Source organism: Dermacentor albipictus, chromosome 1, assembly GCF_038994185.2.
Source record: "Dermacentor albipictus isolate Rhodes 1998 colony chromosome 1, USDA_Dalb.pri_finalv2, whole genome shotgun sequence".
Lineage (NCBI taxonomy): Eukaryota > Metazoa > Arthropoda > Arachnida > Ixodida > Ixodidae > Dermacentor > Dermacentor albipictus.
In genome coordinates, this window is record NC_091821.1 from 258,876,201 (window position 1) to 258,904,124 (window position 27,924).

The 27,924-nt window shown below is 50.0% G+C and overlaps 2 protein-coding genes across 8 annotated transcripts in view; both read left to right on the forward strand.

The window, feature by feature from the left end:
• Positions 1-27,924, forward strand: part of LOC139054372 (cyclin-dependent kinase 14-like) — a 124,324-nt gene that overhangs the window by 49,762 nt on the left and 46,638 nt on the right. For 2 of the 7 annotated variants that reach the window (XM_070531279.1, XM_070531280.1), the window contains 2 exons: positions 11,007-11,198; positions 12,350-12,396. The exons of 1 other annotated variant lie outside the window; for it this stretch is intronic. In XM_070531279.1, the coding sequence (XP_070387380.1) occupies positions 11,024-11,198; positions 12,350-12,396 (222 nt within the window). In that variant the 5' untranslated portion in view covers positions 11,007-11,023. Of the gene's footprint in view, positions 1-11,006; positions 11,199-12,349; positions 12,397-17,416; positions 17,437-27,924 lie in introns of those variants that run through there. 4 more of the 7 variants (XM_070531281.1, XM_070531282.1, XM_070531283.1 and 1 more) reach the window with 3 other exon arrangements.
• Positions 23,779-26,725, forward strand: LOC139054364 (mitochondrial sodium/calcium exchanger protein-like). Its single transcript, XM_070531246.1, has one exon. It carries the CDS (start codon positions 24,057-24,059, stop codon positions 25,869-25,871), a length of 1,815 nt encoding a protein of 604 aa, XP_070387347.1. The 5' UTR covers positions 23,779-24,056; the 3' UTR covers positions 25,872-26,725.

The window sequence follows — 27,924 nt, forward strand, 5'->3', positions numbered from 1 at the left end:
TATCGTTGTGGGGCAAATTTACACCCCAAAGTGCATGTGCAGCTGTTTTTAGGGTGTTGTCGACGCCAAAAAAAAAAAGTATTTGGGCAATTCTCAGCATGTAAACTCATTCACTTACGTTTCAGTTATTTTTTCTACATTGTAAACGCCATGTATACTCGCCGCCGTGGTAGTTCAGGGCTTATGGCGTTGCGCTGCGAAGCGCGAGGTCGCTGCTTCAGTACCCGGCCGCGATGGCCGCATTTCGATGGGGGCCAAATGCAGAAACGCTAGTGTTGCGTGCATTAAAGACAAGTTAAAGAAGCTGAGGTGGTCAAAATTAATCCGGATTTCACCACTCAGGCGTGCCTCATAATGATGTCGGGGTTTTGGCCCGTAAAATCCCAGACCTTAATTTTTTTCATATCTATGCATATGGTATGCTTGGCGCCTGATTAGCATTAAAGGAATTTTCTTATTGTCCGTGTCAAAGGAACGACTGGTTGCCACTGACTTCCGAAAAACATTGCAAAAAATCAATCAAAATCTTACCGTGAGGCCGCTTTTCTCTCTTATATTGAGCTTAAAATTCAGTTAAGAACGCCTTGCGTAGGTATCAGCATCGTCAGTCTTAGAACATATAACACAGCTAACCGGAGGCGCATTGAATTTACCGTGCTTTGGGCGCGAGTTAGGAAACAACAGGTGATCAAAATTTAGCCGGAGCGCTACAGTGTCCCATATATCCCACTGTGCAGCTTTGGAACTCCGCAATTTATATGAGGTGAATGTTCATTGGCAGCACGAGATGGTATCAGAAAGTTTTGAGATTGACTCTGTTTTGAAGAAAGTAATTTATGTGCGTATGAACTGTCACCTTTGATGTAGTCCCCTTGCGCAACAATACAGCGTTTTCAGTGTCCCTGCCGCTTTCGAAATATTCACTGGAAGTGTTCTTTCTTGTACGAGAGAAGCACCTTCTGCCATACGGTCTTGATTTCAGCAATTCAGTAGGGGGCGACCTTTGAGCTCGGTTTTTAAATTTGGGGAGAGAGCGAAGTATCATTTTTTTTTTTGTCTGGTTATATGGAATGAGGCACGAGTGACGCAGTACATTCGATGAATGAAAGGGTTCAATACGAACTCCGCCCACATAATTGCACTGCACCGGCCCTCTGTGTTCCCACGCTCCAAAACATGTACTTCCCGAGAGACGCTGATATTTAAAAAGTTAACCTTTCCCGTGACGTCACAGTAATGAGCGAAAGTAATTGGCTGGTGCATCCGTAGAAGCTCTCCGATTTGTAGAGTGGTGTATTTGCCGCACCGTTCTTATGTTGTCACCACCTGTAATACCTTTTGATCGAAGGTGACCGCGCCATGTGCCACATTATGCACACTTAAGTATACCATCTGATGCATAATTGACGCCACACCGCCTCACAGGCCGAGTCGTCTTCGACAGGATGTCTTAGGCTGTTCTTTATCGATCGCAATACATGATTGTGTGTTTAATCCGTGCGTTCGAAATTACTCTCGAACACACGCATCGAGTTCGATCTCGCCCTGTCTCTGTTTCTGGCGTGACATTTCTATCTTGCTTGGATGAAGTTCCATGCCGCGTAGTGGCGTTCCCAAAGCCCCGCGTGAAGCCTCCCCTGTCACTCGTGGCTGGTGTGGTCGTCGCCTTCTCGCTCGGCTGCGTCCGCAACGTGACCGTTGCGCGGCCCTTCGCGTGGCCAGCGTGGTAATCGGATCGGCGCCGACGACGCGGCTCTCCCTGGAGAGCGAGTCGGGGGCTCACCAACTCGATCCAGTCCTTGTTGGGGCCCTCCCGAGCAGCGTGCTCGCATGGCGCAGATGCCACGTCGTTTCGCTGCCACTTACACGCCTTGGTAATCGATATATGGACTCGTGTCCAGAAGGCATCGGCGAGCCACGACCTCTGTCGTTGCGACCGCGCCCTCAGCGGCGCCAAACCTCCTGATGCCCAGTCGCCGTGGTCTTCGTAAGCGCTTCCATAGTGTGGGGCACGCTCGACTTTTGAGGCCGCATCCCCGAGTGGGTAGTGGCGGGTCCTTGTCCATCGCGCCGCGCCTATTTCCATTGCTTTTGTCGGACACAGGGCGTGCGCGTGCGTTGTTGGCTCGTTGCGGTGGCCCATCTGTGGTTGCATAGGTGCGCGCCCTCTAAATGCACCACGGAGTGTCTGCCGTCAGGGACAATTCTTCAGTTTGTGTGTGTGTGTGTATTACTTTTCTCTCTCTCAAGCTTGTACCCTTGCGGCTTTCATCCCCGAGTGGGCAGCACTTCAGATCGTGATCCCCGGGGGGGGGGGGGGGGCATATTTTCTTTCTGAGAGAAAATAAACGGGAATTATTGAAATGAATTTATTTAAAATCGTTAAAAGACCAGATGGGAAGTCATTGAAGTCGAGTCGCTAGAGCAGGAGGTTATAGACATATAACACCGCCTTCGTAGCTGATTCGGTGGCGGGTTCCTTTGGAAGGCACAGGATTTCTGTGATATCAGCACTGCGCACTGAATGTCAATAAGCGCTGAAGTGGCTTTTTTCTGGCAATTGGCTTCCATGTCAGTTGGCTTCTGCTATCGTGCACTAGTATGAGACGATGCTTATAAGTGGCAATAACGCTGTTAGTATGCTGTATGTGCGCGAATGTCACAACGGAAGCTGTTAGCAATTGCAGTTTAGGCGTAAATCATCCGAACGTGTCACTAAAACTGCGTCGGACGGAATTTGTTGTGACGAACGCGGGTCGGTAGATTAATCGGGTAGCCGAAGATGAATTTTGGCGGAGTCATTGTTGCCAGCGTCACCTGCCAAGTCTATGGATTCAGGATACCTCCAGCCAGCGCATCTTGTTATCCTTTTTTACGATGATCTCTGTGCTTGGACTGTGTAATCGTGTTGAATCCTGCGATGATCGACGTTCTATCAAAGTTCCGTAGTTGGTTCGGTTCCAGAGCCAATGGATTTGGATGTTCACCGCGTCTCTACGTAGTTTACCGGTTAGCCGCACAGAACGATCTGCGTCGCTTCTTGCGTAAGCGCGTAAAATTTGAATTTTAAAAGCTTTATTTTGCTGTTTCACGGGATGGTGAGGCAAGCGGACGAGGTGGCCCAAATTTCTGAGCATGCACTGCGCGCCTTTTCAGGAAAAGGTCAATGCGGACATTTCAGGAAATGCGGACAATCGCTAGTTGAACTGCCTGCCACACGCGGCTGCCGGTCCAAAAACCGATTTACATCGCCTTCGCCTGTGAGGTATGAGAACTTCTATAGTAGAAGTTGGGCGCTCCTGCACCCACACGTGTTGCAGCCCGTGTTTGGTGCTTTTAAAGCGAAAGCTTTACTGGCCGCGTACTTGCGATTTCGCCGTGGCGGTGCTCCGAGGAGGCACATGACGTCACAACACGCGCCTTGCTGCAGATATTTCTTTCTCGCTCCCTAGTCACTACTGCGCATGCGCCACTAGTAGCACCGAGCCACAGGTGTTCCGCCGCCGCGCAGCGCCGCGACTTTCCGTTTCCGCCGTTTGTTATGACGTCACACCAGGTTCCTCGTCGTTGCGCTCGCATCCTCTCGCTTTGCCACCTGCGTGGCATTCCTGATAACATCTCGGGGGACTGAAAAGGAGAGCTCGCGTGCGCTGCAACCGCAGTTGAGGCGGCAGTATGGACGGCGACAATTCTGACAAACAGGAGGAGGCCTGGAATCGACATCGGAAAGAGATGAAGAGGAAAGGAATCGCTCAGGAAACAGACGAACAGCACGAACAACGTCGGAACATAGTTAGACAACCAGACTAACCTGGACCTGCAATCAATGTTAGCCAAGGCTAACCATGCTATACCTTAGCTTTCGCTGCGTTTATTCTGGCATAGCCGTGCTAAGCCACTGCCAATTTTTCTCCCTTCCGGGATTCCGATCTCTTCGCATAAGCGCTTATTCTTCTAAGGTACCTTGGCTATGGCGTCCTCCTCTTGGCGTTTCCAGGAGGCGATCTGACCTGGGCAGCCTTTTTTTGTGGCCTTCTTGTTGACTCGTCTTGCCTGGTTCTGCACGAAGACCGTCAGTACGAACAACTGACGACGACACGTCGTCCGACAAAGTGTCAACTGTCCACGCCTCGACCGTTTCAATTCGCATGCGCACGTATAGAGAAGCCGACTTCCGGCGGATGACGATGCCACCGGCGGCGTGCACGCTGCCTCTTCGCCGTCGCACGGCGGCTCCACCGTCTCTGGCGACTGCCGCGGCCACTTCCGATCGAACGTGGCTGCCCACTTGTTTGTTTGGGGCCACTGTCGCCGCGCCGATGAGTTTCAGTGGCGGCCACGGGCTTACGCCATCGGCCCCTTCGATCGACGTGGTGTTGCGCCTCCTTTCGGCCGCCACGTCACCGCCGCTGTGTGCTTAGTTTGCTTGTAGTTTCGTTTGCGCGGCGCTGCCGCGGCAGTAGTGGCGGAACACTCCCGGCCTGCTCACCGCTGTAGTCGCGCTTAACGTTCGAAAGGCTGCGGAGCGCGTCTCTTAAGCGAATGGCTTTATTCGGCTCTTTTTGGACCTTCATCGCCGACATAGAGGCGCCGATGCAGAGGGCGCCTGCTCTCGCGCGACCGAGTTGTGGAACGTGTTCATCTCCCAAGGAACACTATAGCTCTTTGAGGCGCGCGATAGTTTTTGGGCGTCTGAAGTTGCATGCTGGGGTGAAACGCATGGGTAGGCGGCTCTTTTTCTCTCGCCGCCTTCTTCCTTTGTAGCGTCTGTGAGAGAGTAGGATGGCAGTCGCCTTCAACGTCGACGTTGAAGGCGACTTTTTGGCGCACTGAAGGCCACTTCTATGCCGAAACCAAAGCCTACATCGGGCACTTTGTGAATGTATGGGATGACGGCCGTGTTTGTTTTAGTATAGTTTGATCCTTTCGTTGTGACCACACGGTTTTGACAAAGCGTGACGAATCGGGTTATTACACGCTTTGGGACGTGTCCTGCTCCCAAACTATAATCGTCGTCTGCCTTGCTTACGTTTCTTTTTTTTTTTTTTTTTTGAAAGCTCTGCGCTCGCTGCTTTCCTGCCAAGAATGCTGTGTCGTGCTGATAACGCACATGCCGTTCGTGACCTTGAAGTGGCGGGCGCGCAGCCTTTAAAAAAGGAGACGCGCGCAAGGTAGATTGTTTGGGGACGGGGTAATCTCGAAAGTGTGCTTAGACTTTAATTAACCTAACGTACGGGTTAATTAACGGCTCTCATTTCTACGGAATTGCTTAATCAAACAAACGCTATAGCTAAATATTATAAACGTATTCCTTTATTCATTTAATAAATACAAATAGCTTTCAGCTTACATTAATTATTAACCCGCCGTTGTTGCTCAGTGGCTATGGTGTTGGGCTGCTGAGCACGAGGTCGCGGGTTCGAATCCCGGCCACGGCGGCCGCATTTCGATGGGGGCGAAATGCGAAAACACCCGTGTACTTAGATTTAGGTGCACGTTAGAGAACCCCAGGTGGTCGAAATTTCCGGAGTCCTCCACTGCGGCGTGCCTCATAATCAGAAAGTGGTTTTGGCACGTTAAACCCCATAATTTATTATTATTATTATTACATTAATTAGTCGAGAGTCAGTTAAATTCATTAGAAAAGACTGTGATCAATGGCCTGCTTCTATTATAATACAGCTTACATTGCCTCGGCTGTGAGCCGAAGCGCCTTTTGGAAACCCTCTTCTTGCGGGCGATGTTGAGCCTTGGGAGTCTAAAGTCCCATTTTGTATGCCATGCAGCTTCTGTAGTTATCTGATGCCTTAGTAGGTTTTAACTGTACTGTTCGCCAAGCTGATCGCTTCTTGCATACTTCGCTTCAACAAAAATCTTTGGATATGGCTTGCTATCTGGAACTGCACTGGAACATGCATGTACCGAGAGTCGCGTTGCTTGGTGACCTTAGTGCGTGATCGTAGACTCTGCCTTGGCCGATTGTGTGCATGCAGCTACGTCAAATAAATCTTAGCTTCAACCGACATGTTGTTATACGCAGAATGTAGGCAGCAATCGGAAGGCACATTTTCCTGCTCTTTTGCTGGTCATGCGTGTGTACTTTGTAAATAGAGGCGGTGATCTTGCCACTGAACACGAGAAGCTAAATTATTGAAAGGCATATCTGCGTGAATTGTGGCCCATGGCAACTTCCTGTGTTCTTCTCTTTGTTTGGCAGGACATATCCATCAGTGCAAATATGCGTAGAGTGACGGTAGTTCTCGCACAAAAATAGTAGCGTGAGCTGTTTAAGGGCTGGTGATGATAGATCAGCAATCGTGATACCAGCGAAGGTTACAACAATCAAATTTAAGACGACTCACGCAACAACATCGACGGCAGCAGAGCTCGCAGCGCTCTTTGCTGCCCTTCATTATTGCATTGGTGACGAACCGCCACACAAGTGGACGGTATTCTGCGATTCGAAGGCGGCACTGCAGTCTCTACTGTCACCTTTATGACGCGCACCGCACGAACAACTAATATTTAATATTAGAGAGACGTTACACGATATAAGTGATGCAGGCCATGAAATAACCTTCCAGTGGCTTTCAAGTCACTGTAGGATTATCGGCAATGAACAGGCCGATCAAGCTGCCCGCTCAGTCCATACTGAGGAGCACCACGTCCTAATTCCACTTTCTAGAACTGACGCAACACGGAAGCTCCGCTTACTTGCTCGGTAGTGCACCATGTCGCAATGGAAAGAGCCATGTTTAAGAAATACGCGACTGTACTCCCTTGATCCCACATTAAGTCTTCGAACGCCATCACAGCTTCGCCGTGGAGACGCCACGCTTCTACATCGACTGTGGTTTGGCATTGCCTTTACCAAAGCCTATGCATTCCGCATAGGGATGACCGACACCGCAAACTGTGATCACTGCGGCCATGAAGAATCGATTGAACATATTTTGTGCACCTGCCCGCAGTACAGTCCACAGAGGGAATGCCTTCGCCACGAACTTGACCAACTGGACGACCAACCGCTATCGGAAAAAAATTTTACACCATCGAAAGGACCTACCGTCACAGAAGGCCGTGCAAGCACTATTGGGCTTTTTGCGACCTACCGGCATTTGTGAACGTCTTTAACTGGAACGCCTTTTGTGTGTGTGTGCCTCTGTGTGTGCGTGTTTTTTTTAACGCTTTCCTCTCTGTCCTCTTTCTAACCCCTGTCTCCCGTCCCCAGTGTAGGGTAGCAAACCGGAGACTGATATCTGGTTAACCTCCCTGCCTTCCCGCTTCATCTCTCTCTTCTCTTTCTCCTTGTAACTTCATTTTTTTTTTCTTCATTGTGTTTAGCCGGTGTCTTCAGTGATGACTGCGTTACTGTGAGAGCCATGTAAACAGTATAAACGCGGTTGGGGCATGCTTTTTCCAATTAGTTGTTGCGCATTCGCTCCTCTACGACGACGGCAAACTAGGAAATGCAGTAAATTTCGATGCTATGTTTCGATGAAGAGTTCCAGTGCTTTTGAACATCGCTTGCACTAGAGACGTGTGTTAGCGTTAGGCGCGGCCGAGTGCAGAAAGCAGTGCACCTTCCGTTCAGGATGGTCGAGGAACGTCGATGTCGAGCCTGCGGCGAGGGGTCATGGTCGTGTAAGTACTGCCGACTGCCTCTACTTTCCTGGCGTCCCTCGGCCAGCGTATTGAGAATAAATTTGGAGCAGGAGCACTCAATTGGGGAGGAGTGAAGATGCCATTGAATTTATTCACCTCTACATCTCTGCCCGGAGTGCATAGCAGAGCGCATTGACGAACGCGTCGAGAACTTTGATGACGCCGAGCCCAGCAGGGTGGCCAGGTTCCGAACCTCGCTCGAACTCCTGGCTGGCCCATGTGCCGGCCGGCCGGCGACTGTGGCGTACACGTGTGCGGCAGTGGCGTGCGTGGCCAGGTGAGTCCCATCGATCCGCGGTCGGCGCCGTCTGGCCGTGGCGCCACTCTGTCCGGCGCGCATTTGCCAGATTGGAGTGGCGGCTGTCGAGGGCTCTGCTCTCCCCGCCTTGTGCAGCGGTGCGCGCTCACCTGGCCGCACATTGCCACCTTCTGACCGCGGGGACAGACCGCAGCAACGCCACGGCGCTCGGCGGCTACAGGTCGGTCCCTCTCTGCTTGTCGGGCTTCGCTTTGTAGGCACTCTTGAGGCACGCACCTCCGGAACAACTTTGGACGTCTCGCTATGTATACGTGCGGTTGCCCTCCTCCCTATCAACGTGAGGTCAAACGTTCCGCTCGGCCGCTTTTCCGCGTCCCAATGTGCACGGAGACAGCGCTGAAGTCTTGACTCCCGAGATCTCACGCGTGGCCGAGGGATGCGATGCAGATTGTTAGGATTGCCCTCTTTCGGGATTGGCTTAGGCCGTGGGTGTTTTTAACCCGTACATTCTACTCTTGGATTGCAGCAACTCATTTAGTGGCGTTATCTGGTCCCGCGCTCCACACGTGCGCCTCCGGAAGAACACAACTGCTGGCTGATGATGCACGACTGCCTATGCACATTGGCCTTGGCATGTCGGTGATGCAGAGTGTTGACTGAATGGGTCGTGCGCTTAAGTTCCCGCGATGTGTTAGCCCCCCTTTCCTATACAAGCTCCCACGGTTCGAGCAGGGCGCGTTTTGCCGCACAGCCGAGTCGCATTTCTGAAGATGAGGACCTGAAGACTTACTGTGGTCGATTTCTTTTTCTCGCGGACGAGTATAGGATACATTGCGTACACGACCTTCGATGAACACTGTCTTTCGTATATATACCAGTACGATCATGTCGGATTGTGCGGTATATCCACAAGCGGTGCACACGTCGCAGGCACTTCCCGGCCGGCGGGCTGTTCCGGAAGATTTCGCTGAAGTGTTTCACTGCTATTGTATTCGTGAGAACACTCCTGTGTCGCTGCAGTACCGCCACCTCTTGGCTTCTTTCAATAAGCGACGTGCGCTCTTGATAACTATTTCAGGCGTGCCTTTCACTTGTCATTAGCGTTTCACTTACGTGATCTTTAACTCTTCGCTTTGCTGTTCATGCAGCTGTTTGGTTCATATTCTCATAACGACTCATTACATGGACAGCGGGTGCGCGGTGACGCTACATCGTAGGGAATTTGGCTGCTTAGGAAGTCTTAAAGGCGAGGAGGCTGTATTAAAGGGGGTGAATCTGTATTAATTAGTATACATTAATTCCCTCTGGTTCTTGCTTCTCCTTCTTACTTCTTCTGCGAAATTCGGTAATTGATTTCACCTTTTAACGTTATATATGCGTGCAGCTTCTTTTCTTCAGTAAAGGTGTAATGTGCATTCATTTGTCCTCTTCTGTGTTTTCACGTTCTCGTGCCAGCCCGCCCAGCTTTCGATTCTGCTATTTACTATGCGGTTCTGGATTAGTAGTTACTTCAGGGAACAGGCATAATATTTTCTCTGTGTAGGGAAGAACCGCCCCTGTCTAACGAACACACCGTTGACTTTCGGGGTACACATTTTGCGACTGTTCAATCTTTGTGCTAAAGTGCAAGACGTGTGAAAGAACCACATCTTGTTCAGTACCCCAGCAAGTTTGACATTTGGGCGAGTTGGTGCGAATCCATGGTAAAAATGAAGGTATATAGCGCGAAAAGGCAAGCACTGAGAATACACCACAAGCGATTATCCGCACCTAATGTTTATTCGAACATGTGTTTAAACGCAAGCGACGTTCAGCTGCGCAGTCGCTGCAACTGAACGAAAGCCACTTTACACGGGCGAAAATTCAGAAAAGGACAACAACAACAAAAAAACATGAAATGAAAAAGAGTGCAGGTGGAAAATCATTAAACTGAAAACCACATCACTCAAGGCAGGGGTTATCATGCTTCTAGAAAATGTATCACTCCGTGAGATCACCCTGTGAGGCACACTATTGCAGGCTCCACGAGCGGTCCGAATTAAGACCGTTTCCATTATTTTGCATGCACATGTGTCCATATGTCTGTACAATACAATTGTCTCGTCAAACAAGAGCCGAACAATTGCAACATTTGCGCTGTGCAGATAGATGCGACCCATTAATCAGCGATTAGATTGCTCCCTTATATGCTCCTTTAGTCGTATATTTATGCATGGCCCTGTCGTATACCTATATAAACCCGCCCGCAGCGCATGGGAATTTGGCACACCTCACGACTTGCGCATTGAGAAAACTTTTTGAGCTGTCTTTAGTTGACGGGGCCTGGAGCTTCTTGTCTAGTTTTTAGTTAATGGCAGCGCGGACACGACCAAGTTCGTTTGGTGCACTGATGATCATTTGTACGTCGAAACGAGAGCTTACATTATTTAAACCATGCGAAACTTCGTGAACGTGTGGGACGACGGCGATGTCTCTTTTCCTATACTTTGATGCTTCCGCTGTGACACGAACCCAGCTTTGACATTTCGTTCCGAACCATTCACCGCTCAAGGTGTATGTGGCGGAAAATCAGCCGCCTAATTCAAGGATTCTTTACTGCTTTTGAATGTGCTGATCCGTAATTCAAGAGTCGTTTTGGTAATCCTGGGCGATACATCCAACACGTGTGGCCAGTCGAAAGCGTTAATTCCGGGTCCTAAAATTGCAGGCGATTATCTTTAGGGATGTTCAAAAGTAAAAGAAAGGCCTGAACTACCTTCCCCAAAAACCTCTAAAATGTCTAGAAGGCGTTTTCCATGTGTCCATTTTATCGATGAAAACGAGGTAATCATCTCTGATACGGAATATGCGTCTGTGCATGTCGTTCACGTTATTTTCTATCAACTGAATTCAATTTGCTCAAGTAAATATCGTACAGAAAACGTGTAACTCTAGGCACTGGTAACACACCAGACCTCTGAAAACCTATGCTTGTTTTTAAATAGTTGTTTGTTCGAATGCATTTTTAGTTGTGAGTAAGCGCGTGTGCCGTTGTTCAATTCTCTAGGTTGCTTTATCCTAGAGCACAAACTTCTTATTCCAGAATGGACGACGTGAGAGATGTGGTATTACTCCATTTGGCGTCGCAGATTGAGGCAGCTGCTTGGGAAGCGAGAAATCAACTTTACTTACAAAAGGTTGTTTGTCCGAGCCGTTGGCGCTCCCTGTGCAGCACATTCAGAACATCGAGCTAATTTCCCAACAATCATTCACCACAGGACAACGTCCAGATCAGGTTAGTTCATTCAGTAATAATAGCAATGCAAAAACTTGGCATTCTAAAATAAGAGAAACCTTAGGTATATCCTGTCTTACATGTCACGTGGAGGTCTTACGTCGTTCCTCGTACGCATTTACGAATCATTGTCTCACGCAAATTGCCGTGGGTGCAAGGCTTCGTGTGAGCGTTTTCTGTGAACCTAGGGTCTGGCCTTTTTCACCTCTGACAAGAGGCCATGACAGACACGATAATGGGAAGTGCTTGTTTGTTTCAAAACGCAGGTGCTCTTCGTTTCATTGCGTTGTTTCACACCACGCTTGTTAGTTGTTAGTTACCGCTTTTTATGTATTTCTGCTCGCCAAATCTAACTAGTCGTAAGGACAGTGTTTATTGGTTCTTGCTGTAGGTGTAAGCCTTTGTCGGACTGCCTTTCTTTTTTTCTTGCGTCAGTACAGTAGTTCGAAAATTCGAACTTTCATGCGTAGCAGGTCAACTAGTTTTCCGCCCGCCGTGGTGGCGTAGTGGCTTTGGTGTTGTGCTGCTAAGCATCAGGTCGCGGTATCTAATCCCAGCCGCGGCGCCATCAATTCGATCGGTGGAAATGCGAGAACACCCGTGCATTGGGTGCACGTTGAAAAACCCCAGGCGGTGAAAATTAATCCGGAGCGGCGTGCCTCATAATCATATCGTAGTTTTGGCACGTAAAGCCCCAGAATGTAATTAAATGTACCGTTTCCCGGTTAATTTTACTACACTGAAGAAGACTACGACTGCCGGCTTGCGTGTACTGTTCAGAGCGAGTTCGTATACCGCACATTTTAGCTCTCTGCAGTCTTTTGATGCCCCGCACAAAAGAAAGAAAAAAGAACAATGACGTGCATCCTCTTCGCTATACCGCTACGCGCTTTGCGCGAGGAGCGGATGCGCCTGGGCGGAAGCGCAGCCGATGCAGTGCCTGGTGGAGGAAGCCCCGGTTTCTCTTGACGTCGTTCCGCCATTTTTGTGTCACGACTGTAGGTGCCCCAGGCAGTGGCCGGCTTCTCCCGCCGCTGGGATCATAGTGGCGGTGTGCGAGGGGTGGCTCCTGTGCGGCGCGCATAGCGATCGGGCGTCGCGGCCTCTGCCCCGCTGTGTCTCTCACCAGTGGCTCCTCCGTTTTGTTGCAGCGCTGTCCAAGGAGGTGATCCTGCCCGACTACGACACGGAGAACGAGGTGAGCGAGCTGCACGAGTGCGCATACTCATCAGGGCGCGCGCAGCGCGGCTGACTTTCTCACCGCGACGTGCTGCAGCCGGGCCGTGTTTGCGTGTCAGCCGTACGAATGATGCGGTAATCGTCCGCAGACTTACCGTAGGGTAATGCACCGTGTGATAATGTCGCACGGAAATGTGGCATGGCTAGTGTCGGACGGTGCCAGAAGTACCGAGATCGGAGTAAAAGGAAACTGCGGTTTTCTCTGACGTGTGTGCCCACCTACATTCTTGTATTTATCGTATTGTTATATATATATATATATATATATATATATATATATATATATATATATATATATATTATTATTATGCACACATGTATGTATGTATGCTAACCACCCGCGGCTTCAGCGTTGCCGCTTGAAGCGGCGTCACAGCAGCGCAGCAGACGCGCCACATCTGGGGTGCTGAGCAACGGCAGCTATAACGATTGAAGTCTAGCATTGGCTGAGGGTTTTCTTGTTAGACCCTCTCGAATTGTGTTACATGTTCAACGATCGGAGGCTGTATTTTGCAATGATTCTTTACATTGTGCATCATTTTGCCCTTTGTCGTTGAGTCGCACGTAGCCGTGTCACTGCTATCGCTGGGATCGCCCATTCAACGGGAACGATAAGAACCGCAGGAAAAGTATCCCGTATAAATGATGGCCCCACTTGTCCTCATTAGAATTGTCTTAAAGTGAGATCATGCCGTGGTCATTTTGTTTCCCCTTATTGCTTTCCGCACGATAGCAGAGTGGGCGACTGCTGGCGCACACGGAAAAGTAAAAAAGTACGCGACAAAACTTCTTCGGCATTTCGGCAACGATACGGGAACGCCGAAAACGTGTGGTTTTCTGCTTGGGCTGTCTCCCCCCTTGTTGTGGTTTTAGTGAGAGATAAGAGAGACAGCCCGTCCGTCGTTTGATCTGACCGAGTGTGGCGCAGCCGTAGTTTTGTGCAAGCGCAGCAAAGTACGTGTGTTAGCGCAAAGAGTCGGAAGCGACCAGCGAGACGCGTTGAGCGAGAAGAATCCGAGCATTCGAGGGTGTTGATATGATTGTGCCATATGAAGGCGAGAAGCGCGTAGGCGCGGTAAATGTTTTTTTATTGACTAATAAATTTTGCTATAACCTTAACATTCTTAACTAATGAAGATGGCATTGCAAGTGGAAGAATGGACAACTTGCGGTCGGTTAGAGCCGAACCCACAGCGAGACGCGGGTACTTCAGTCCTTGTAGTACGTAGTGTGTGAGTGGGCAGAAATGGTGTCGCTTAACTTCGGCTGCAGAGGAACTGCAAAGGAGTAGGCAGGTGATTCTGCTCACCTCAGGTGATTCGCTCTTCTTCAGTATTTAGTAAAAAAAAAAATGTGGTATGGCCAGTGGTCGGTGACTGCTCTTCACTGGACTGTGCCTATAAAGGGCTGGTCGTCCTTGTTACGACAATGCCCTGGCAGCGCAGGCCGCACCATACCCGTGGTAGCAGGTATACTTTCAGAGGGTGTGCGTGAGCGTGTGGGAGGAGGGGGCGACCGGAGTTTCCTTGCATGCGTGAATGAGCCTTCGTGTGGAGCATTACCCGTGCTTTGATGGATGGGCACGGATAATACTGGAGACGGTGAAGGGGGGGGGGGGGGGGGGGGGGCTCTTAGTTGGGCGTTTTTCTACGTGTGTGCGTGCGGCAGCCTCTTGCCGGCTCATCAGGCGGCAGGTGCTTGTGTTCATGCACTGGTCAAGCCCCGGGACGGCGCCCGCTGCCAGACCAAAGCCCGTAATGGGAATGGGTTGGGTGTCCGCGTCGTGCGAGACCTTGGGCCCGACCATGTCACCCGGTTTGTCTCGATCGCTCGATGACAGGCAATGTCTTTGCTCGTGCTTACGCCTCTTTAACGCCTCGTACATACGTAAATATCTCGGGGCCCTCGAATTCGAACCACCATTCAAGGTAATACGTCGCATTATTGTGCCGCGGGTAAAAGGTGTACTCGCACATTTTGATTGGAGTCGGCCCCATTAACGCGGAATCCTTGTATTTTAGATGTCTCCTTGTCGGCGTAGCAACCATTGACTGGGAGCGAGGGGTGCATGCATGTGGGTCGTTCGGTATTCAGACTCCGATTGAACTCTGTCCACATGCCCCAGAAAGTTGTTTGGGATGCACGTACATTACGCGCTTAAGAAACTGAAAGGGACAGGACTGCAATCGATTTTGTCCTATTTCGTCGAGCAGGCAACCAGCAGAAGTCCACAGCGTCACCTCGATTATGCGCACAGGTGGTCTCTTGATACAAGAAAAATGTTTGATGAGGAGCAGGCTTCGTGGCGAGTTGGAGAATTGTTTCTTTTTTTTTTTCAATTTGTGCCAACACGCCAGCCTTTGTTTTGCCACCAACTCTGCTTATGTGCGCCGCCAGTGTCGCCTTCCGATTCGCCGCGTGTAGCGATCTCCGTCGCGGAGCACACGAACCACGGCGGTGCGTATATCTCGCGGTCCCCTCTCGTGCGTCGACGCCGATTGCTAGCGCATCCCTTGACGAAACGGCGCGTTCTTCCTTGGCGCTGTGCGCGCCGACGACTCGTCGTCGCGTCCGGAAATAAGCTGCGTGGCAAAGGCCCCGTTTTTTCGTCGCATGGCGTCCTCCTCTCGCTGCTCTTTGGTATTTCTGTCGCTGCGCCGAACGGCGTCGACGAGGCCGAGGCCCGCTCGTTCCAGGGCTACCGAGGCCTTCTTTGGCCGCTCTTGAAAGAATAGAAAGAAGAAAAAAATTACAGGGACTATGTGGCGTGCGCGGTGACTCTTCTCCGTGGAATGCTCGCGTGGCCTCCTGCGGAGCGCATGTCGACCCCCGATCCGTGAGCGCGAAACGCCGGGCGCCCCATCGCGTCTGCGCGCTGCGCCACATTTCGCGACGCGTCAGCTGCGCCGCAGATGACGCATCGCGATGTGCCACCAAAGTGGTCGTGTGCATCGCGCATGGAGTCTTCCGTATACCATCTGTATGATGCGGGACTGTGTGGTTGTTTATTCCATGACGCTCCCTTTGTGGCATTAGCTTACGGCAGCCCTAATGGAAGTGATTGTTCTGATCAGGCCATTCGCAAACTGCCCAGAATGTACCGTTCTAACATTTTTTTTTCTGTTCCTTTTATCTTGCGCCGTCAATTTTCCGTTACTTGCATTGCAGGCATGAATGCCACTGACTGCATGTACATCGCATCGTTTTTCTTTTTATCTTAATAGTCGAAGCTGTTATGAGTAGTTCCGTGGACCAAATTAACGTATATGGCGTTGAATGTAATATCAGCCACGAGCTAATATGTGTGAAAATAATGCAAATCCCACACGCTATGGGAATTGATGCTATGCGAAACATTTTGCTGGTAGCTGGTTATCCCACATCGTTGGGTTCGGCAAAGCATTACGAAGTGGGCCAACGTGTCTGTGTAAACCAGCCGTGGTGGCGTAGTGGCTTTGGCGTTGCGATACTAAGCCCTAGGCTGCGGGATCGAATCCCGACCGAGGCATGTCGCCTTTCGATGGGGGGAAAATGCAATAACGCCGGTGTGCAGTGCGTGGGCGCACGTTACAGAACTGCAGATGGTCAAAATTAATCTAGAGCCCCCCACTACAGTATGACTCATAATCATGTCATAGTTTTGGCACGTAAAACGCCAGTGACTTAATTTAGCGTGTTTATGTAAACCGAGCTGTTGTGTGTGTGACGCGAGCGTGTGTGTGACGACAGCAGCCAGACGACGGCGACAGCGATATAGTATGACGACGATAGAAATGCGACAACTTTTTCTTTACTCCGACAGTCAATTGTTACAACCATTCCGTTACAACGTGGGCCGATCGCGAAGGCGCTACAGTGTTGCACACGTAGCCTTACATGAAGAGGTCTGGTGAAATTGGGCCCATCCTGAATGTGGCGCAGTCTAACGCAGCTTGCAAAAGCGCTACTTGCTACGAAGAATGGAAGAAACTGGACCGCTTTCGCGCTGGCGGGATTTCCCGCGTGGTATGCGATGCGATCGTATCAAAGAGCTAGTAGGCAAGAGTGAAGTGTGCATGCGATTGGAGCCTGATGAGTATTGATAGACTACTGGGACCCGACGTTCCACTGTGACGTCCTACAGCGTATACCGAGTTAATCGTTGGCCTGTAGTTGGCATACTAGCTCGCTCACGAGTATACCGACTCTCGCACCATGCCTGCTCACTTCACACGCGTGAGACAGAGTGAGCGAGTGCATGGTAAGTGACAAAGAGAGTGTGCGTATATGAACAGGAGCGAGTGATTTTGGTGGACGTGTGTGTCAACGCGAGCAGCTGTCGGCGAGTGTGAGCGGAAGTGATTATGTGAGCGTGAGTGCACGTAAGTGTGACCACATAGCCTGCAAATTAACGTATTGGTGAGTGTGGAGTGCCCTGGCATACGATTTGATAATGCTCACAGATTGTGCAAAACACTGAGGCAGGTACGGCACGCAGATGTAGATGTGCGAGCTGTTCGAGTGAGCTTTATAGACAATGCGCAAATGTGACAACTGTACCGCGCGCACTTTCTGAACCATCTGGTTGGGTCAGTGGTTTTGATGATTTGGTTCTTTCGAAAGAGTTTTAGCCCTCTTGTTAACTGGTACAAATGGCCGAAGATTTTTATTCGTATACTCTTGTGTTGATGTAAAAGACGAGGAAAAACACGGAAAAAAAAAATTATTAGTACGTAATGGTTGGAGCCTCGGGCTGTTGTTCTGCGAGACCGAGGTTCAATTCCACCGTCGAAAAAAGATTTAGTTCTTTGTTTTTTTTTTCCTTCTTTCTCTATTTTTTTTTCTTTCTTTAGCAGGCCCACGACGGTGCGACATAGGAACCTACGTACCGCAAAGTGCCTGGTATGAGGCCAAGAATGTTTCGTATTAATAATCACCCAGCCGCAGGATTTGATGAGTTCGCTGCGTGCCATGTGAGCATGTCAACACCGAACCAAGCCAAAAACAGCACTCGCTTCAGGTATATTATATGACGATGCTGGTGACATTGCCTCGTCACTCTCGGATATTCTTACAACCGAACATTTCTTTTCGGAAAAAAATAAAAGAGGGAAAAAGAAAAGAATATTCTGTTCTTATCGGGCCTGTAGTGGAAAGGATACTTCTATATAACAAAAAATGACAGTGACCCAAAGCGGCGAAAAGCGTATACAGTAATGATAGAGGCGCTTCTGGAGATACCGGTTTCCTTCTGATTGGCCTTTTTTTTTTCTTTTTTATACGAGGCTCGTATTATTTGTTACATTTTTTTACCCCTTATTTAATTCTTTTCCACTGTACTGGGCAAGTGGCATGAATTTGGAGGTAGATAGCAAGTTGCCCTTACTGACGTTTCCTTCTTTTCTTTTTTTTTTCTTCTTTTTTTAATATGCTGCGTCGTAAAGTCATCATGGCATTCTTTTTTAACCGCCTAACTTTCGAGCAGCGCAGCTCGGTAATGTATGATTTCTAGGCGCGTCTTCAAGCTACTTTGTTCATGAGCTGTTGTCACCAAGCCATGTCATGCACACGTCGGCAATAATATTAGTACAGCGCACTTGATGCGAGTCACCCATCGTGGTTGCTCATTGGCTATGGTGTTGGGCTACTGAGCACGAGGTCGTGGGATCGAATCCCGGCCACGGCGGCCGCATTTCGATGGAGGCGAAATACGAAAACGCCCGTGTACTTAGATTTAGGTGCACGGTAAAGAACCCCAGGTGGTCGAAATTTCCGGAGTCCTCCACTACGGCGTGCCTCATAATCAGAAAGTGGTTTTGGCACGTAAAGCCCCATAATTTAATTTTAATTTCGATGCGAGTCTCTTGTACAGAATATACGGCACGCGCAGACACACCTGTCACTGCGTTTCTGGACGTTGAGAAGTTACGGGCTCGGTTCTTGTTCTAGCGCGCGCTTTGTTGCCGCTACGAGCTTTTACGCCGAAATATGGGAATTCGCTCAAAAACTGCATGCGGGCGAATAGATTCGATTTTTTTTTATTATGGTGCGTGCGTGTTCTGTACAGAGCGAGCGTGTTAAGTCGCGTGCTACTCCGTTAGATACAACTGGGACATTGCTTTTGTGTGTGACAGAACGTGTCTTTTAACTTTGCGTGCGTGCGTGCGCGCGCTTTAAATCAGAAGAATTCGTTGTCGTCGAATGGCTTTTTGATGGCGAGGCGCATCCTTTTTCGTCGACATAGCGGGCGAGAACTTCCGTTCGCAATGGAAGTCCTCCATTTGACGCGTCGTCGTTATTCTTCTCGTGCTATTGAGCTTTCGGAGACGGTTTTTTTTTTTTTGGTTTCGCATTTATTCCGAACGGAAATTAGCTCCTCAACCTTGAAACACAACGAAAGTCGTTCAGGCAGTGGTATGCAGGAACTGGAGGGTATGCGTTGCTTCGGGCCGCATGTGCACGTGTAAGCTTAGCCGCAGCCGTGTCGCACATTATTACTTTCGATTAGGCAGGCGTCTTTACTGCCTTCATTTCTCTCCCACTCGCTCTCTCTGGGCGAGGCGTCGCGACCAAAAGTGATCGAACAAACATGAAAGTAATGTGACGCTCTTGCGTCGTATGCCTGGACGTGTTTTATTGTTGAGTGCGCCGTACTGTGATGTCGGACACCATTGGAACGCTGCCCTCATGGAAGAAGTAAATTCTGGGCGACTCGTGCTTGAATATCGGGGATAGTTTATTCTTTTCAATTGGGGACATATGTCAGTGTGATCCAGGCACTGCATGTCGTCTAGCAAGAACGAGAACCAGTGCAACAAAGCTAAACCTTTGTCCAGCCGTGCATCGCTTCTTTTTTTTATCTGCGTGAGGGCAAAGTGACTTTTTTTTTTTTTAAATACCCACTGTCTATCGTGCCCACCGCCGTTCATATGGTGTACGGCGCTATGGCTCTTGCGGAAACGATGGATCAAGAATAGCAGTTGTGCGTAGCTAGTAGGCGGTGCGGTGAGCACAGCGTGTTGCATGCCGTGGAAATGCTACTCTATGTTATGGCGTTTTGTTTCGTGTTGACTGAGCGTTTCATTGCGTGTTTCATATACTCTTTCCTGTGCGCGTCACAGTAAGCTGGGCTTACTTCCGTTGGAGCAGCTGGAGTTTGTGTCAGTCTCTGTTTCACATGTGCGATAGCTTGGTAGGTGCGATGCGGGGAGCTCTGGACGGAGGCGTATCCAGCACTGCGCTGCCCGAGTGTCATGCTCGTGTGAACCTATAGGTTTTTCTTTCTTTCGTTTTTTTTTTTTCTCGTTTCTCCGCGCGTGACTTGTAGCTCTACGCTGTCGTGAAACATTTGTTCAATCCAGAATCGCAGCCTTGGTCGTAAGCATATGTACGGCCTATTCAGTGTGAGACTTTCCGATTTCGCCGCAAGTGGTCCTACTGCATCGCGAGTTATTAGAAATTAAGCGGAAGCTTTAGCTCGGGCCCAACTCCGCCACGTGGCCTATTCAAATTCACGTAGAACGCAAAAACGCTTTTCTGAAAGAACCCTTGGACCGGTTACAATGAAATTTGTTGCATTTGAGAGAAAAAGTTAAATACTAGTGACTGTTGGAAGTGGAATTTCTATTTAGGGCCTGCATATTGTTAAAAATATTTTCAAAGATTCTGAACTTTGAAAAAAATTGAAGCACGAAGTTTACAAATTAATAGCTCTGCATCAGGAACAGATATCGCGGTTCTGTAAACGGCGCCCATTAGATCATCGAAAGCGGACAAATTCTATATGTCATTTTATATCTTACGTGAATGTGTTACGTTGTGTACAAATGCTCTGCAAAAGCTGTCTTTACACATGAAAATTTTTTTTGAGATTCATCTGTAACACCAATTTCGTCCGCTTTAGATGTAATATTAAAGGCAATTCACAGAATAGTGATATCCTTTTTCATTGCTGAGTTACGGAGTTGTAAACTTGATAGTTTCGTTTTCTGAAAATTACAGATTTTTGCCAATTTTTAATTAAGAGTTGACGACGTAAATAAAGAATTCGAAACCAGCAGTTACTAGATTTTAAGTTTTTTTTCTTTTAAATGCAACAAACTTCGTCAAATTTGGCGCAGTGGTTGCCCATAAAAACTCATTCTTCTTTTAAATGTATTTAGATAAGAGGAAGCTTTAGCTCAAGTGCTCCTAAGTAGTACCTTTGTCCTCACTCTCCAAGGGTTCGCAGCGCTGGCGATACAAATCGAGACCGTACATGCTTGCGGAGTCAGATAGTACAGTCTGACGCTATCAATCCTAGTCAATGTCATTTGACTAAGATTTTACGGCTGCGTAGGTCAAGAACAGAAAGTTGTTATTCGTGTTAGTTCTTTGGTTGAGATGGTAGAGCAGAAAACGAGGACAGGCCAGTAGAACTCCTTATGAAATATTGATTGTGGTCAGCAAAGGGCGTCTGTGGATGCTTCTTTCGTATTTGTTATTTGCCTACCGCTGGCGCTCTGGTTCGTCCATCCATCCCGAACGCGAGGTGCATGCACTGTTTTCCTTTGTTTAGCTTTTTATTTTTTATTTTTATCACTAGAGCTGTGAAAAGCAGGCGGGATCTTAAGAGACGACGGGGTTGCAGCCTCATCTCTTCATATTGACACTTTTCCAATGCGTTGGGCACCCTGCGAGCCCTTCTAGAGCCCAGCTCTTGGGCGCCCGTTCCTGCGGCCAGCGTCGGCGTAACCGAGCGAACGAGCGCAGCGAAGGATGAAGGAGCGAACGCGGAGCGGAGCGGGGGATGAAATTTTGCTCGCGCTATCAATGCGCCTTTTGCGCCGCCGTCCGCACCAGTTCGTGTCGCCGCAGCGCTGTCATTTGTACTGGCCGGATCACGTTTCACAACACTGATAATGACACCGGACTGCGTGGAGATGAGCAAGTGGCACAGTGCTTACGCATACTTAGACAACTCCCAGAGGAGCTTCTGCGTGAATTTTTAGTCTCTGTGTGTAATCAGTGGTTATCGGGTATTCGTATGGATATGTACCCTTAATCATTCGAGGTTCCTAGTGCCGCTTGTGTGTTTAGCGTTTAGGAGTGCTATACTGCACAAATGCTACATCGCTGAAAAAAAGCGTCTGCATTTTCAACTTTCGGCTTGGTCCATGCTTGATGCTTACTGTTCCTATATGGGCTTATTCTTTCTGTGGGCTGAGCCAACACTTTTGAGTTTATTAAGTAACTACAGTGAAAGCTCGTTAATTCGAACTTCAATAATTCGAATTTATGGATAATTCGAACTGTACGATTTGGTCCGGCCAAGCTCCACAGAAGTCTATGTATAAAAAAGTCCGTTAATTCGAACGCGAGAAGGTTCCCTCACGGATAATTCGAACTACGCTCGCCTGGTACACGGCCAGAGAAACGCGCCTACTGCCTACACACAAAACTGTATTGCCTCCGAAACGGAGAGAACGGCGAGAGGAGGCAAAATCGGAAAAAAATCTAACTGGCGCGGGGTCAGCCAGAAGGCAGCGGCGGCTGCCGCCTCTCCGTTCTACGTAACCTCCGAGACTTCTTGCCCGTTGCGAATCTCGGAGGCTTTGCAAATCTTGTACAGCTGCTAATGTTGTGCGGAGATGGCACGGCAAGCTCCAAAACACAGCGAATCAAGTACGTCGCAGCTGCGCTTGCAATCAAGAACCAACGAATCAGGGCCTTCGCCACCTTCACATGTTCAGCGTCTTTGTCTCGGCAGTCTTCATCGGTTGTGCTCCTCTGTTTTCAGCTTATGAGGTATCGGCCGTCGCGATTCATTGTGATGGTGTTAAGCCTCGGCTAACGTTCGTTTCGGTGGACATCGGTGGTGTGGCACAGTCGGACCCAGAGCTTCGACTTGAAGATTGCGTGTGCCCGCGGCACACGCCATCACTTTTTGACACGCCAAATTTCTGACATGCCCTACTGCTTCCAAATCGCAGTGTACTGTTGCCCTCCTTCACTTTCGTTAGTTCGAACTTTCGTTAATTCGAACTGAAGCGGCTTCCCCTTGCGGTTCGAATTAACGAGCTTTTACTGTACAGTGAAAGCTCGTTAATTCGAACTTCAATAATTCGAATTTATGGATAATTCGAACTGTACGATTTGGTCCGGCCAAGCTCCATAGAAGTCTATGTATAAAAAAGTCCGTTAATTCGAACGCGAGAAGGTTCCCTCACGGATAATTCGAACTACGCTCGCCTGGCACACGGTCAGAGAAGCGCGCCTACTGCCTACACACAAGGCTGTATTGCCTCCGAAACGGAGAGAACGGCGAGAGAAGGCAAAATCGGACAAAAATCTAACCGACGCGGGGTCAGCCAGAAAGCAGCGGCGGCTGCCGCCCCTCCGTTCTACGTAATTTCGGAAACTTCTTGCCCGTTGCGAATCTCGGAGGCTTTGCAAATCTTGTACAGCTGCTAATGTTGTGCGGAGATGGCACGGCAAGCTCCAAAACATAGCGAATCAAGTACGTCGCAGCTGCGCTTGCAATCAAGAACCAACGAATCAGGGCCTTCGCCACCTTCACATGTTCAGCGTCTTTGTCTCGGCAGTCTTCATCGGTTGTGCACCTCTGTTTTCAGCTTAGGAGGTAAATGCCGTCGCGATTCAATGGGATGGTGTTAGGCCTCGGCTAACGTTCGTTTCGGTGGACATCGGTGGTGTGGCACAGTCGGAGCCAGAGCTTCAACTTGAAGATGGCGTGTGCCCGCGGCACACGCCATCACTTTTTGACACGCCAAATTTCTGACATGCCCTACTGCTTCCAAATCGCAGTGTACTGTTGCCCTCCTTCACTTTCGTTAGTTCGAACTTTCGTTAATTCGAACTGAAGCGGCTCCCCCTTGCGGTTCGAATTAACGAGCTTTTACTGTATACCCTTTCTGATGTCAGCCTGCAAATGTCTCTTTTCGCATGTTTTCGCATTGGTCCTGTATATACCCAAGCTATCGTACTTTAGTGGAGTCCCAGTGGCGCGCATTACACAGCAAAGATAATACTGATATCATTCCGTACACACACTAATACTGATATCATTCACACACGCGCGCGCGCGCGCGTGTGTGTGTGTGTGTGTGTGTGTGTGTGTGTGTGTGTGTGTGTGTGTGTGTGTGTGTGTGTGTGTGTGTGTGCGTGCGTGTGTGTGCGTGCGTGCGTGTGTGTGTGTGTGTGTGTGTGTGTGTGTGTGTGTGTGTGTGTGTGTGTGTGTGTGTGTGTGTGTGTTAACGTCCGCTAGCAGCAGTTTCGCATGGAGTACGTGTGCACTTATCCAGCGCTTCCTTTTCAACTATTGTTCTCGCTTCTCTGTGCTTGTGATTGCGTCGTATCTGCCGGAGGGCTGCTTCGAGGCCTCAGCAAGCGGCCGCCCGTCCCGTGGCGGCGTAACAGAGCCGGGCCGCGAGAGGTTTCAGCCGCGTCGCCCCGTCGTTTCTCCGGACAGCGTGCGCGCCCGGCGGCCAGCTGTGGCGGAGACACCGCGCGAGCTGGCGGCCGATCTCTCGGCTAATCGGCCGCAGCGGTTCCCCCGATAAAGCGGGCTCGCGCCGACGGCTCCGGCGGCAGACGCGTTCTGCTCGAACGCTCCATAGCACACGGCGGCTGGTCGGAGCCATGGCCGCCTGCGAGAAGGTGCACGATCTCAACATCACGGCGCTGCAGTGCGCTTTCGTTCGGGACACTGCCGACTGCCATGTGGACGAGTCGTGGCTCGAGTACACCACCTTCGCCTACTGCGGTTCGCTCGCGCCCTACCTTCCGATCGGCGCCGAGGTGCTCGGCATCGCTCTGCTTTTCCTCGTGCTGGGCATGACTGCCGACGACTTCCTGTGCCCAGCGCTCGTGGTCGTGTCGCGCACACTGCACCTCTCGGAGAGCGTGGCCGGCGTCACGCTGCTCGCCTTCGGCAACGGCGCGCCCGACATCATCTCCTCGCTCGCCGGCATCGAGCAATCGCGGCCCGCGCTCGTCATCGGCGAGCTGCTCGGCGCCGGCACGTTCGTCACCGCCGTGGTGGCCGGCACCGTGTTCTTGCTGTGCCGCTTTGAGCTGGAACCGGACTCGTTTCTGCGCGACACAGTCTTCTACTTGGCCGCATCGTTTTGGACCTTCTACCTCTTCTACGCCGGGGGCGTGACGCTGGGTCATGCCGTCGGCTACCTTGGCCTGTACTGCGTCTACATTGTGGTCGTGCTTGCCGGCCATTTCTGGAAGCAGGCGCAGCCAGAGGAGCTTCGCGCACTTCCGGACAGCTCGGTCAAAGTGGTGGTGGACGGGCCCGCGGAGCCTCCGGTCCATAGTCACCTTCTCGTGCCGCCGGCGTCGCCCGACTGGGCACAGGAACGGAGGTCCTCAGTCAGTAGCGTGGCGAGCAACAGCAGCGCCGGCGGTGCACGGCGACGGCGAAATTCCACGGGCAACCTCCACCGGCACCACGAGCACGCCATCGCGGCCTTCATGCAAGCCTCGCACGAGGCATCGATCGAGCGCCGCATTTCCCAATGCTCGCAACCGCCACTCGAGCCCTTCGTGGTGAGCGAGAAGACGCCGCTCCTGGGCGCCACACCGACCTCCGTGGTGGTCCAGGACCCGGGACCTTGGGCCGAGTTCCTGTCCCAGCTGGTGCCTTGGGACCCTGAGGAGTGGGCCGAACGCAGTGTCGCTGGAAAGATATATGACGTTGTCACGTTTCCCGTGCGGTTCGTTCTCGTGCTGACAGTGCCTGTTGTGGACTACGAGAACGCCAAGAACAACTGGTGTCGTCCGCTCAATGCTTTACACTGCGTGACTGCGCCTGTCTTCGTGGTAGTCGTTCTCGGCCGAGCCGATGACTACGTCGCCGACAAACTTCCATCCTGGGTGCTGGCCCTCCTCATTGGCGGTATCGCTGCTCTGCTTGTGTGGTTCAGCTCTAGCTTCGAGAGCGCGCCGCGCTACCATTTTGCCTTTGGCTACGCTGGTTTTATACTGTCTGTGCTGTGGATCTACGGTGTGGCCAACGAACTGCTGGACCTCTTGCGCACCTTGGGCCTGGTGGCGGGCGTCAGCGACGCCATCTTGGGCCTTACTGTGCTCGCGTGGGGCAACAGTCTCGGAGACTTTGTGACCAACGTGGCCGTGGCGCGTCAGGGATATCCGAGCATGGCGATGGCTGCGTGCTTCGGCGGGCCGCTTCTCAACCTGCTCCTGGGCGTCGGTCTTCCGTATACGGTCAAACTGGCGCCAGTGGGCTTCGGCGCCCGGCTTCCGTTGGAGCTAACGCCACTCGTGGCAACCCTGTACGGAGGCCTTGTTGCTTCCCTGTTGCTGTCGCTGTACGCCACGCTGTTCTGCCGGTACCAGTCGAGTCGCGCTCATGGAGTTTCCTTGCTCGCCCTGTACGCGCTCTTCTTGGCAGCTGCATTGACCGTGGAGAGCACGTACGCTTAGGCCGTCGTTGGATCTCGATGGACGTGATGCGAGCGCGTCTTATGAAAACTTTGGCTCACGCCTATACAGCGAGTCTTTTCCCGCGTAGGACGCTGCTCTTCTTGAGAAGCAAAACACAGAAGCTGTTTTCAAGGCTGGCGCACAGCAACTTGATATCCTGCGTTTTATGACGAAGAAATGCCATCTCTGCTCTTAGTCGACGTGGCAACATGCGGCTGCGCTCGTTGTCCATAAACTGCAATAAAATGGGGCTCTAGCTCTGGTTTAGACTACGCCCGAGGCAGTGGCGTGCTCTGAGTGATGTGAACCAGCATTAGGCTGCGCTGCGATTCGGCTACGCAACTATAGTTGCGTACTTTGCAGAGCGCCGTGGTAGGGCGGCCCGTAAAACCCTTTACCGCCCCACTTTCCGGCAGACCTGGAAGAAGGTTGTCCGAGACAGCTTAATTCTTGGCGCCTTATGACCTCCTTATAAGTGCTGAGTCTTATGCCGATGTGGTATTTTCAGCGAGTCATCGTGACTCCTGTTTCCAGTCTTATACTAACTTGCCTACCACGGCAGTTTCATTTGGAGAACAAATGGATGTGCATACATGTCGGCTTTCTTTTTCGTTTTTTTTTCACATTGAATGTTCGATATGTCGGGTTCACCTAAATAGTGTTATTCATTGTGGAAAATGTTTTCCTCGTTTCGCTGAACGTCATTCCTTGTGTGCCTGATAAGACCCCACTGTGTTTTGTAAAATTAGCTTCGGTGGATTTTGCGGTGATAAATACTGATGCATTGTTCGCTTGATGATTCGAACCTGTTAGAATCGCTGACCATTGGAAACGAGTAAAATTATTAATACTTTAAGATATGCTTCCCGAAGCTCCACCATGACCTGCTTTGTATGTGAACTTCTGTACTTGCTTAGATCTTTTCACCGACCTGGTCGACTTCCATATTGATTAAGGTGCAGCCGCTCAATCGCGCCATTCGAGTTCGTGTCCTTCGCATAGTCTGAATTTCTATAGTGCATTTACTGTGATACTTCAGAACCACGTGTTAGTCTTTAAATATCTCCTTTATTGTACCTCCAACGCAGTTACCGTAACGATAGTAGTTAGTTTTACGCGGTTTTCACGCTGACATTAAACGCGGCCTCTTAGGCCCCGCAGAAACCTGTTGTCGGGAGCTGCAGCGAATCGTAGCTTTAGTTCGATGTGGCGGGTGCGTGCCTGTTTTGTAGCCTAGAGCGTCAGCGTGAGTTCTCGCACATTATACGTGGTGACCATTTTGACGTTTTCCGGAATTTTTAAAAATCACCTGTTGCAGATAATTCTAGTCCTTGAGCTGGATTGTTCAGAAAGGCGGTCATTACTTGCACGAGAAATCGAAACACTTGTTCAACTAAATAAAGAAATTCAGTAACTTCTTCAATAATGACTTTATGGCACGTTGTAATTTCCTAGTTGTAGCCTGTGTGTTTGCAAGGCGCACCAGTTTTGAGATATGCGCCATCAGCTTTTACGTAGAAACGCGCTGTTGTTCCAATTACTTTTTAACGAAAAGGCTATTTTATGCATTGAAGCACAAAATTAACTGGAACGCCAATGGATTTCGTTCCACACTTCGGGAAATATCTCGAAATAGGTGTCATCCTGGAAATTAACTTCAAGTGAATACGTTTTGCGAGCTCGCCGGCTACAATTCGTAAATTGCAGTATGTGTAATTAAGGACTGAATTAGTTGAATATGTGTTTACATTTCTCGTGCTAGTAATGTCCGCCTCTTCGAATAATCCAGCTCAAGGACAAGACTTATGCTATCTGCCACAGGTGATTTTTCAAAATTCCATGAAACTTCAAAATGATCGCTCTGTATAATGGGGACGAGTGTTTAAAGCAATAGATGAAAAAAATAATAAAGCCTTAATGAATGTATAGAAGCTGCGACCTACACCGTGCATGTCTCAATTTTTTTTCCTGCGTGCACAAGTTTCGAAATTTTCTTTTAATTTTTTTTTATTTACTCTCGAGCTTTCAGTAGTTAACACCGTTTGTATAATGA

Coding starts and splice junctions, on each gene's coding strand:
- LOC139054364 (XM_070531246.1), top strand. CDS start 24,057: ATGGCCGCCTGCGAGAAGGTGCACGATCTCAACATCACGGCGCTGCAG.